Source organism: Neoarius graeffei, chromosome 20 (genome assembly GCF_027579695.1).
Source record: "Neoarius graeffei isolate fNeoGra1 chromosome 20, fNeoGra1.pri, whole genome shotgun sequence".
NCBI lineage: Eukaryota > Metazoa > Chordata > Actinopteri > Siluriformes > Ariidae > Neoarius > Neoarius graeffei.
The window spans coordinates 44929068-44942165 of record NC_083588.1 but is presented as its reverse complement, the minus strand read 5'-3'; the positions used below and the strand labels follow the sequence as shown (position 1 = coordinate 44942165).

General features: G+C 37.9%; 1 protein-coding gene across 3 annotated transcripts; it reads right to left on the bottom strand.

Annotated features, from left to right (window-relative positions):
* Positions 1-806: 806 nt before the first annotated feature.
* copz2 (COPI coat complex subunit zeta 2) lies at positions 807-13098 on the bottom strand. 3 transcript variants are annotated; one of them, XM_060901786.1, is made up of 10 exons: positions 12991-13098; positions 11689-11757; positions 11190-11274; positions 10035-10126; positions 9438-9493; positions 7595-7672; positions 6980-7031; positions 3066-3104; positions 2619-2651; positions 807-1877 (listed from the first exon to the last, which is right to left on the bottom strand). In XM_060901786.1, exons 1-10 carry the CDS (start codon positions 13006-13008, stop codon positions 1830-1832), a joined length of 570 nt encoding a protein of 189 aa, XP_060757769.1. In that variant the 5' UTR covers positions 13009-13098; the 3' UTR covers positions 807-1829. The 3 variants fall into 3 exon arrangements, with proteins under 3 accessions (XP_060757769.1, XP_060757771.1, XP_060757770.1); XM_060901788.1 differs by lacking the exon at positions 2619-2651; XM_060901787.1 differs by lacking the exons at positions 807-1877; positions 2619-2651; positions 3066-3104 and adding an exon at positions 3120-6586.

Below are 13098 nucleotides of genomic sequence, written 5' to 3'. Positions count from 1 at the left end.
TGTTCAAAATTTACAACACAAGATGATATATAAATTGATGCAAGTTACATACTTTATGCTTAAGTTCAAAGAATAATAAAAAAAAAAATTTAGGAGGTCTAAATGGAGAGAAACGCAGCTCAGGAATTATTTAAAAATTTTAAAACGATTCATATGCTTGTTTAATATACAATATCAAATTATATTTAATGGTCATGATCTTTTAATTAGTACTCAATATACAATAAATATATTTAATGGGCCTATTACAATCATATAAATATCAAGTAATTGCTACAGTGTGGTTATTAACATCTGAGAAGTAAAACAGAACCGAAACTCAGTGCACTTTAGAAGGAAGACATTTCAGCAGCACATTTTCATCAGCTCGGATAATTATGTTAATTATGTCTGATCTGTTCCCTGCTAACGAAGTCTCCAAGTGTAGTATTAAAGACTTGGATATGTAATTCGATGAATCCCTCAAACAAACCCTCAGTAGTAAAACCCTGCTGTGTGATGATCAACAGGCTCCTCAGTGTTTCATGAGGCAGAGGCGGGTTTGAATGAAGCCAATCAGGTTTGTTTCAAAGCTCTATTGGTTCAAAATATGGGCGGCACGCCAACGTCAATCATAGGAACTTTAGGCGTCCAATGACGACGCGAGACACGCCCCCTACCTTATCAACATTAATATATACAGAATACACAAGCTAGCACAAAGCTAATTGGTCAGTTCCTTCCCGACCCTCCTCCCACCAACCAGAGTCATGGTCTAGTCAAGTAAAAAATAAAAAAAAAATAAATAAAAAAGCTGGAGGACAGACTGTCTTTACCAAAATGAGATTTATTAACATCCAGAGACAATTTCCAGCCCAGGTCAAGTGTTTCGTAAATAAAATATCATTCATTAGACTAATCTTACCTAAATAAAAACTTGGGATTACACATGTCCGAATAATATGCAACTCTTTAACCTGTAGTAAGTCAGATCATGAAATATCCTGTCTTATTAAAGTTTTCAGTAAAAATAAAGTGTCTAAAATAGCCACATTTAACTAATTTAAGACAAGCCATGAATATAACATTCTTATATTTCTTCAGTAACAAGTTTCCATTTCCATTTACTCTTTGGCTTCTGAAAGACTTTTTTTTTTTTTTACTCAAAAATAGTATCTGGATTGTGATGGGCCTGAAAATAGGCCCAGTGTAACAAAATCAACCTAAAAATAATAATAATAACCTAATGTAACAAAGCCACTTGTCAGAGAGGCTCCTCTCTCTCAATTTTAAAGCAGATGTGATCAGGATAAACAGATGTAGAAAGTGAGATTTGTAGTGCATTAAGGTTGTACTGATAAGTGTTAAAATGACAAATACACCAAATGCATTGGCTCCAACTGTCAGAAGTGTGCTACAATTGTAATCCCATATTTACTTTAAAGTAATAAATAGGCTACAAAATTGAATCAGACACAATTTATGATTACATACATTTTTACAGCACACTTTTTTTTTTTAACCTAGCATCTGGTGCACACATGCTGAAAATATTCAGTGCAAATCAGGTCCCTCGTTGCGGTCCATACCAGCTACTAAATACAAGGAACTTCTTGAATAACAGCTATCAAACTCAAAATGTGTGGAAAATTACCCTTCTTAGTTTTATGCACAGTATAACCTGTTTAATAAAGCATTCAAGTCTGAATGGCTTAATAATAAAAACAGCTGAACCTACAGCTAGTATCATAATTAATTAGCCTAGTGGGTTTCATAAAAAATAAAGTTGAATGGCTACAATATTTCCCCAATTTACTTCAGATCATTTACAGAGCCACTCACTGTGAAGATTATTTTAGTATTGACCATTTAATCTGTTCTTTTGCAGTCTGTAACACCTGAAAAAAAAAAAACATGAAAGATAAGCTATTACTTCATAGCTGCATACAATGGATATGAAATAGCCTATGATGAAGATAGTGTGTGAATATTTGACTCCAGTATTTTAGCTTCTATTTATTCAGGAAACCCATTGAGTTTTGTTTTTGTTTTGTTTAAAGATTATGCTTTAAAAATACTAAATTAAACGTGATACTGTGAGAAACAAACTATAAAGCGAGGACAAATTAAAAATAATCCACCACATGATGACTGAACAAATACTACTACTGAATAATAATAATAATAATAATAATAATAATAATAATAATAATAATAATAAAAATTTATTATTATTATCAATCATCCGACACCAGGGGGCGCCTGGGGACCACCATTAAACAACAGTCTTAACCCTGAGTGAGTGACCACACCACCAAAACAGTTTTCTATCCAGCACTCAGTAGTATACACAGCAGATTGCAATATAAACCGACTACCACTCAAATATTCAAGCATTCAACCATTTAATTCCTGTGCTGAGATCTTAAAATCCAATCTAAATGTCCACTCAGAGACAAAAAAATAATGTTTGCTGTCAGCAAATTAGTTTTGCTGGAAAACTTGAATCATTAAACTCCATGCATCTGTGTGGAGTCTTGATTTGTATCCCACCAAGTGTAATATCTACTGAAATTGTGCAAGAAAAAAAAAAAAAGTGTATATGGGGCAAGTGTATGTTTTAGCATGAATACACTTACATTAGTGGTTTTAGCCAGTTTCTCACTGATGTGCTGCATAAATTATGGTTTTAGTGCAAGGTTAGTACAGGAAGGTTAACTCAGACAGAAAAGACAAAATATTACTGAAATGTTAATGTGGCAACATACATCAGCAGAGACTTGGTTAATCTTTTTAATTGTTAAGAAATAGTAGTCAGTTGCAATGTGCAAAAAACACAGTCCAATAAAACAGTGCACACGTGTGTGTGTGGGGGGGGGGGGGGGGTTAGGCTAGGATTTAGTTATGAATTATCAGATTAATACGGGATTTGTCTCAAAAGACTGCACATACACTAGTTTTCTAAGCAAATCAGTAATATTTGATTCAGAAACATTCCTTCAGTCATTCTACGTCAAAATGTCCGATTACATGGATGTGCGTGTGTATATAACAAAAGCAATTATGAATGTGTGGATTTGTCTCACCTGAGCCACACTGTGTTCTGATAGAGGGATGTCATCACTCTGAAAGAGAAGACAGAGAAACTAGAGCACATTCATACATGATATACAGGAAACAAATGCAAAAAATAAAAAATGTGCTCAAATTTGTAGACATATAATTGAGAGAGAGATTAAATTGTATGCTTTGTGACCATTTATGTCATCTTTGTAAGTTAGAACTCTTGTTAATTTTTTTTAGCTGAACTTAAAGGCCATTATACTGAAACATTTGTGATGTGTCCCAATTTGTTGGTCGGTGCCGTACTGTGGCAATTTCTGTGAGAAGTTATTGGTCTTCTGTCACTCTTACATCACAGCTAGTCCAGTTACAGCAGAGTTTAATAGAAATCAAGAAAAGAAAGCAATGATCAATCATAAAAAGGTACAACAATCAGATGTTGCTGTTGACGCTTAAAAGAAAAAAGAGCTTTTTTCAGTGATGTTCAAATGTTGTATTAAACTCAATGTAGAAGTAATGGAGATAGCAAACACTGGACTCGAAGTTGAACAATGCAGCGATATGATGCATTTGCTGACCGGCACAATGTCACTGATGGCAGTATTAGCATGAAAGTTGAAGCTATGGAACTTCATCTATTTGAGCAAAGACTGTACAGATTAGGAGGAGGTGAAAAAGCTGGACATATTTAGAGGACTGAAGTGTTGCTTCATCATCCTTTACACGGTCAGAAATGGGGGTACAGGAGGAGTCCATTTCTGTCCCCCAAGGTACAATCTATACTTATGTACTCTCTAGGACTCGTTATTGGACCTCAGGGTATCTTGGTGTACATTTCTATGGCCAAAAAGGTACATACATGCTCCCAAAGCAGTATATAAAAATGGTACAAATAAGTACCTTTGAGAATACTGCACCAGTGACCATCCATTGTACCCCGAAAAGGTACAGTAATGTACTTTATTTTCCGAGAGTGTAGGTAGAAATGAAGTAAGGGCTAAAACCCACCAGCACTGCCGTCAGCAGGTAGTTGGGTGGCATTGTGGCTAATGTGAATGATTTCTTAAATCAATGAAAGTTTACATGTTTAAACAAAAATCAGAATTTCATTAAAAAGTTTTCCACAGCATTGGAGATGTGATAATTATGAAGAATATTCAAGTCATTCTGGGTGGAGTTTTCTTTCAGTGTGTCAGTTCATCCTGTAAACACATTTATAAGAAAACTGAAGAGTGTAACGTAAAATGAAAAGGCTCAAGATGCAAATAAAAGCCTCATCTTTTACCCATACGCACATTTATACATATACATGATCAAACTTGTAAGATATCAAAGAAGAAATCCAAGTAAGAGCATGACAGAGTTATCAAATAATAGAAAATACAGACCAACAATGACCCCCCCCCCAGAACAACTGGGCAATTTGAGACCATGACATATGATTGACTTGAGTGGGACAGGGTAAGTTTGTAAAAAATGTATCCATCACTACATGCTAGGGGTGTAACAATACATCATGACGTGATTCACTACAATGTAAGTAATCTGATGTGCATCACGGAAACGTGCAATATCAACATTCTCGGAATTATACATAGTGCAATTGCACTGTTTGAACACTAGAGGTCCCAATTTGTACAAGCCACAGAGAGAAATGAAGTGAGCATGCTGGTCATGTGACCATGTTCTTTTGTGGCAAGTCTGCGAGATTCCTATTACCAAGGCAAGAATCATCCGAACTTGTGAATTGACTGATAGTTCAATAGCTCCAGACTGCAACGTCCAACACATTCTATCCACGTTCACAGGATATGAGCAATCGTGCGCTCTGATTGGCTACTCTACTACTAGGATATCAGCTCATATACTGTGAGTAGAGAAAAACAAAATGGCAGACCATGTTGCTGAACCAACCGAGGATGAAATAAAAACTCTACTCAAACACAAAATCCCCCAAAAAATTAAACAAAATTGATTGTAAGAACGTCTCTTTTTTTTTTTTCCAAGAATTATTATAGCAGTATTTTTCACAACTTGCTCCCGTCATTTCGCCGGCTTGTTTACATTCTAAGCGGAAATTATTTTGTCGGACGTTTTGCATAAAGTTATCAAATTTGCAAAAAAAAAAAAGTGATCAGTTTCTCAAAATCCAGTGAACATGGATAGAATAAAAACAGTTATTCCACTCCATCTTGTCATACATGGCTTATATCAGCTCGTGTATGACTCGATTTTGTGGAATAACTTACTTATACAGTTACATGACCACATAACATTTTAAATGAGCTCTTCAGTACTTTCAAATAGAGTCTGCACGGGACAGAATTTTCAGTCCTGCTCCCGCCCGCTCCCGCATTGTGCAGGTCCCGCTCCCGCCCGCTCCCGCATTGTGCAAGTCCCGCTCCTGCAAAGAATTATGATTTTCAGTCCCGCTCCCACCCGCAAATCCTGCATGATGCAGACGTTTGCGTTATTTCTCATGAAAGTTCTTGTCATTGGCTTGGGGAATTAAACATGCTGAGCTTAGCTGAGCTCAAGCTTCACTAGAGGAGCTCTGCTCTTCTGCCATGATCGGAGATCTCAAACACGGAAGAGCGGAAAGGAAGCGGAAACGTACGCGAGATTAGACCACATCCACAAATTTAGGCATCTTAAAATGTTTTTATGAATGCCAAATAAAATATCCAGCACAAATTATATATGATAGACATAAATTAATAATTTATCAATTTTATTTTAAACACGTTTTTAGTTAGCAGGACTGCAGCTCATCACCTCTCCCGCCCGCTACCGCATTGTGCACTCCCCCTCCCGCCCGCAATGAGCTTTCAAAATTTGTCCCGCGCCGCACTGCTTTGCGTCGGGTCCCGCGGGACTCCCGCAGGAGCGCAGGGCTCTACTTTCAAATACCATCCCCGCACATCTGTGATCTACGGCAGCGGAAACCGGTCATTTTAGCCGACTTTACAGCTCTATTTCTACTATGGAGCTTATGTTTCAGTCGATCAAGCCCTCAAGTCAAACACTTGTATAAAAAAAAATAATTTTATTGATTTGACTAAAAGATGTGGTGAACTGTAGTACATTTTGTTTACAATACTAAACCTCTGTTCATAGCAATTTTAGTTAGTTTTAGACAGAAATAAAACGCACATTGTTTTGCACTGTTTATTACGCAGAAATACTTTGTTAAAACAGTCTGAGGATCGAATCAAATCTTGAGAATGTAGTACTATGAATTGAATCGAATCATGACTGGAGTGCATGGTTACACCCCTACTACGCCCTACACACTGCTGTCAAGTGTTGTTCCTGCGTCAGAAAGAAAACACACTTATCCACTCCATGCAGTTACCTGCCTATTGCCTCTCTCCCTCCCACTCTGGTTTTCTCCATTTCTTTCTCTTTACTGTGAGAAGGGAGGTGGAGAGGAAGAGCGTCTTTTCTGTGCAAGTTAAAAAGGCTGGCTCTTCTGTGCCTGGCCCTCCACGTTACCCGTGATGTAATCGAACAGGACAAAGCCAAAGGCTTGCTCTGACACACACTGACAAGGTAAAGGAGTATATGTATCACCATGTGAAAAACGTGTGCGCGCATACAACATGGATTACAGCACTGTGTGTTATTTAATGTATTAATTAATAGAAGTAAGTGGATAATCAGTGTAACTTAAAAGGCATGCAGCACAATCACTTTCACCGGTCTGCCACATTCCCTTCAACAACAGCTCATAAATAATTACTAAACCCAAGTCCCATGAAGACCCCTGGACCAAGAAGTCCATCTTGTAAAAAGCATTCACCAAATAGAAACAGACAGTATGAGTGAGCTCAGAATGATTTGTCTGCTTTGCCATTAGGTCACAGAGCCTGCAGCGGCCATGTTGATTTTTGCTCATTAAGTGTGTTTGCTTTCCTCACTGTGTTAGTGCTCTTACCCTGTAGTTGACCTTCTCAACTACCTGCTGTGGGTCGCTCTCCAGGATCACCCTGTCAACCAAGACCAGCAAGGAGCCAGAGGTCATGTATGAGAAAAGAACTCATCTCTTAGTGACTGCAGCAGTATAATTACAGTATACAGTGACATGACTTGCAATACATTACGACAAGTGTGTGTGATGTCATTGCATCAAGTATTAATATGTCTCCAAAAGTATTTTTAACTCGCACCAATGCCATGATTTAACACAACCCCATAGCAACCTGATCCGAGACTGTTCAGAATGCTCACACAATACAATAAAAGTAACAACTTGTTTGCATACAGTCAACTTCTACATTATCTGTACTGAAAAGTTGCATTTACGGTTGGGGTGTCGTGGTTCAGGTGGATAAGGCGCCATACCATAAATCCGGGGGCCCAGGTTCGATTCCGACCCGAGGTCATTTCCCGAACCCTCCCCGTCTCTCTCTCCCGCTCATTTCCTGTCTCTACACTGTCCTATCCAATAAAGGTGAAAAAAGCCCCCCCGAAAAAAATTGCATTTACCTGAATGATTAAACAACCATGCAATCCTAGTATGCTGTCTGTAGTCATACACTAAAGTTCTCACCCTCCATCAATGATCTCATCCACCACCAGAAAGGCTCCATCCAGATTATCCAGCAGACATCTTTTCTCCACATTTTTCCTAAACAAGAGGGTCAACATTAAAACTTCATACCCCGTTACATTAACTGAACGAATTTAAGTTTCATGAAATTGAACAAGAAGGTATGAAGGTCCGAGTAACCGTTTTTATTTAATCAGTTATCAAAAAACATTTTAGTCTAATTCTCACTCAGTATTTAGTACTAGATAACTAGAAGCAAACTCGAGTACATATACCTTCACCAAGCCAAATATTAGAATATCCAAAGTTTTAATATGTTTACATACATATCTGGATTTGCATCAAAATCTAATCAATTGTTTCTTGGCCCATGGCTCACCTTTCCTCAAAATTTCATCAAAATCTGTTCACTATATTTTGAGTTACGTTGGGAACAGACAGACAAACAAAGGCGAAAACATAACATCCTCCAACAAAACTGGTGGATGTAATAATAATACATTATTTTTTTCGCAGTCTGGTTTCCATCAAATCCCGCGCTCTGATTGGTTCGCGAGCAGGTCCGTATCCTACGATACACACCCCAGTTACGGACCTCTGGCGACTCACTCGTTCACAACAAACATGGTAGCATTTTTTGCCAACATTTCGCTTTTTTTTTTTTATAAGATTTATTTATAAGATTATCAAAAATCTTATAAATTTTTGCCAGCATTTCTCTGGAGAATAGCATTAATTTTACATCATGGATAGTGATAACGACAGTCTTCACAGCAAAAGCGAGTTTTACTACCCGGAAGAAGAAGAAATAAAAGAAAACATTTCAGGAGAAAGCTAAAAACCTGTAACTGTTGCTAACGCCGAGCAAAAACATGGCTGAGTCCTGAATGACTCAATTTTGTACAAATAGGGGACTACATAGGTGACAAAATGTAGTTTGTTTTTTTTTTCCTTCCATGGAAGTGCACTTGTATACCGAGGAGGAAGCCATTTGCATTACAGCCGTGAATGAGGATTCAAAATGGCAGCTCGGCTCGGTTTCCCCTTTCGGGCGCTCTCGTTTTCTGTTAGAATTTGGTAAAGAAAAAAAATAAATATATTATTTACCAGCTTAAGGTCAGTCCATATGGTGAAATACTGTGACCTCGGCCTTGAATACTGACCTCGGCCCAGACGGCCTCGCTCAGTACTTTCAAGACCTCGGTCACGGTATTTCACGATACGGACCTCCCAGCTGGGAAATAACATATCATTTACAGTAAGATATCAGGCTTTTTTTTTTTTTATTTTCAAAATCCTGAAAATTTTAAATGTATCTGAATATCCTGTTTCTAAACTATTCACCTCTGTTCTTTTGTGCGTGCGGGTTTTTTTTTTTTTTAAATACATGTTAGACTTATGGCAAGTATGAGCTGAGAGATTCAATTGAAACTGCATTTTGTAAAAAAATTAATTTTATATTATATATCATGTTAACATGTTCGATAGTTTTTGGATACAAAGCCAATTTATTTTTTTTATGTTATGTGGCTAATACTAGAAAATCAGAGGGAATATTTAGATCAATGTTTAGTCCTGACGTTTTTTTCTCTGCCCGTAACGTACAGCATGTCACACATTGTCAAGCTGGAGGAGGTTTCTGAACTTTGAGTTCCAAACTGGTAATAAGGAGTTTGGCTTTATATTTTAGTAATTTAGTAGTAAATCTGAGGCTTGACATGACATGAGCATCCTAATTTGAACTGTTTTATGAAAAACAAACAGTTCTTTGGGGTGGACTAAGAACTTGGGAGTTTTGGATACAATTGCATAGTTAAAGTGAATGTGATTCATGTGAACAAACCTCAAGATCTGATTGAGAGACTCAAATAGACAGTTCAACACCGCCATCAACATCAGCTGTGGAAAATGAGAGAGAGCGCAAGAGATTAGAATTTCTCTGATTCATACTTTGGTTTATTTATTTCATCTTGATTGGTAAGGCAAGGATCCGTTCAAAGAAAGCTTTTCCCGTGCCACAAGACATGTCAGGCGGCGCTGATCTCTGTTTCAGTAGCCCTCGGCTTCTCACCGATTACATAGCTGGGGTTACAGTGGGGGACTAGTCCTCTGGTAACTGTGAGAGTTTGACTCCCTACTCACATCTGTATTGCAGCATGCCTCGCCAGATGGCAGTAGGTACCATTTTTATGTTGGTCTTTGGTATGACTTGACTGCAAAGAGAACTCACGATCTCCCGGTTGAAAGGGAGACACACTAATCACTAGGCCAACTTGCGATTAGGTAGATCTGTGATAACTGCTACATCAAATGTAAGACAGTAGTGTAATATGAAGTTAAAAAAAAAAATTATGACGACCTCAGAGATCCATTATGATGAACACTTCATTCAGGGTACATGAGAACACACACAGTGCCTGTGTTATATAGAAAGGCTCACCTCATTCTCCTGTGCACTGCCCACCACATAGAAGAACAGATCTATGCTGCTCTTGTACACTATAGTCATGCCCTCCAGGAAGGCTATTTCATCTGAAAGGTCATAAGGAGGAAAGGAGTTCTGTCTGTTATTCAATAACACTTGAAAATTCCTCATGACAATTTGAGACCAAATTTTCTCTCCCTCCTTGCCTGAGGACCGATATTTAAAAAAAAAAAAAAAGGTGTCCAACTCAATAAGTAATAACCCCGTAAAAACAGTGTCAGTGAATCACTATTCAATATCATTTCTTTTAGAAAAAGAAAAAAAAGAAAGTAGCATACATGTGGGTCATGCATTATAATCATGACATAAGTGTCTAAAATAAGGGTGGGAACAAGAGAATGGGTTAGCAGCACAATATCCTACAGTATCACCCTATAGGCCGGAGGGGAAACTTTCTATTGTATGTGCTTTATTCATAACCCAGACAGAAACAGCTGAGAGTGGATGAATTACTGTTGTCAAGTTGTAATCTAAGATCCAGGTTTGAAAGGGACACTGTGTGGTTTCTAATGACAATGTTGTATTTGTCTACAACACAGACATTTTGCAAACCAAAGGGGGATAAAAAAAAAATCTGTTAAAAAATTAAAATAAAGGCCATAGTGGTCAGGGAGATAACCAGTAAGCTAAAAGAAGACATCTAACATCATAAAGGTTTTAGTTAGGTTTCAGTGCAGAATATAATGTGAGAATTTAACTCTTAGGTGTGTACGAGACATTCATTCAGTTTCTCCCTCTGGGGAAAAACCTTAAAAGGTTCTACATAGTAGCCCTCTAGAAAGCTAGAACCATTAACCATCTAAGGAACCTTGAACACTAAAATGGTCCCTTCATATTACTACATCATATCTGAAGCAAATTACAATTGACATGATTATTATTTAAGACACAGTGTCAGAAAAATGACACCGAAATAGTTTCTAAACTGAAATATTTTAATTAACATTTTAAACACGCCCACAAAATGCCCATTGTTCTATACTTTTACTTGTTGCATTAATACTGACATTACTGCATAGGGTTAAACTGATCTGACGGTTTTTCATGTCAGTATTACCATTTTCACGCATACATTCTCAAATACAAACAAACCCTAAAAAAAAAACCTACTGTCTGCTTTGTGCGTTTTGTTGAAGACGTTCTTCTCGAAATTTTTCTGCTCCTTCATAGAGGGATACAGCTCTGTGTCGTAGTACTGAAAGTGCAAAATAGTTTGTTGTAAAATCACATTTCACACATGCACAGCACAAAATAATCCACTTAGAAACAATTCAAATAATAATCCTATTTATTTTCGCAACCTATCCTTTTCTTTAATCGTAATGTTGCTCACTGGGTGGCGTGCGTCTGGTGTGATCGAGATTAAACATCACACCTGACAATCAATCATTCTAGTTAAGGTGAGGCTTAAAGGTGTGTTTATATTTGTTTTTTTTCCTCGATCAGAAACAGAATAGCAACAGAGCGCAGTTATAGAATGAAAATGAATATGCATTGCAAATGCATTTGCATGAATATGCAAATGAATAAAACAGAGTTCTCAAACATAAAAAAGGTAAAGCTGGGTAAAAAGAGCAGGGGGAAAAAAAAAAAAAAACGTCCAGCTCACCTTTGAAAGAAGCCGGTTTCCATCATTATCTAAGATGAAGACTGCCTTAACGGTGTACAATGAAGGCTCCTGTGTATAGAAAGTGTTTTAATTAAACAATATGAGGGGGTTGTATATATTATCTGAAAGCATACAGAATTAAAAGCGTGAATGAGTTATCGAAGCAAGCAGGTGTTGCTGGTTCAGAGAACTCCCCCGTCTTCGTCTTCGTCCATTTTGCAGAATCTCTGCAGACCAAAGTTCTGTTATGCACTGACTGCCACTGATCCAGAGTCGGAGTGTACCACAGAACTTGGGCCTGGAGGACTGACATTGGAGAAGAACTGGTGGCTGCGGGAAAACTGAGCAAGTCAGTTTTACTGTAAGAGTTTCAAAATCAATCAATCAATGTCATGATTAAAAGTTCATTTCAGAAGAAGTGCAAGAAAAAAAAAAAGGCTCCACAGTGGGATCACAATCCGTCATTCCCCCCCCCCCAAAAAAAAAATAAATAAATAAATAAATAATGGTTTAAGCATCTGGAACAGTAAAAATGTAGATTTAAATACAGACAAATGAACATCAGTGAGTTTAAAGGCTATAGTTAGAGCTCTGGAAGTGAGAAATAAGAATAATCATGGTGGTGGTGTGTGAATATGGACCTGTTTGCTGAACATTTGAGTGTCAAGAGATGCAAAAGGACAAAAACGACCAAGGAAAATCGTTTTCCAGTTCTGAAAAAGACGCTGAAGAGGAGATCCACCTGTGGAATGAATTAGACTGCTGTGCTGAGGAGCTCCATAACAGAGGACGTGGCACCCGCATCCCACCAGGCAGTGCGCGCACACGCAAACGCACATGCACGCGCGTGCGTGCGCGCACACACACACATACTGCAACTTTAACTCCACACTACCTTACTGTCGCACAACTTTATTACAACTGACAATCAGCTCAGCACCTCGATCACAATATTGTAGTATATTCAGTGGTTTGTTTGGTTTTTTGCTCTATTCAGAGAAGTAACATCTGTTAGAATCGCCTGCTGCTCCATGCATTTTCACAATTGCGCAAAGAACACATTTTCGACGGATATAAACTCATCCCATGTCTACCTGGGTCTCATAACAAGCTGAAGGTTTTAAAATACTCGTGTTAGCACGATAGCTTTTTAAAATCACATCAGGAGCAATGCACGTTGTTGAGACAATCTATCCTTGCATGATGACTTGTAGGAGGAAATAAAGGCTAATCAACAGGTGCGTTCTGACACCACAACGTCGACATTTCTGAATGGAAAAAGAAAATCTCAGGTCGCCTTACCAGAGCCACGGAGTCCATGGTGGTGTTTAGTGTTGACGTGGACAGCTTTGAGCTGTCACTACTGGAGCACTCGTAAAAAACCTCTGACTCATACAAGGGGTGGAGCAA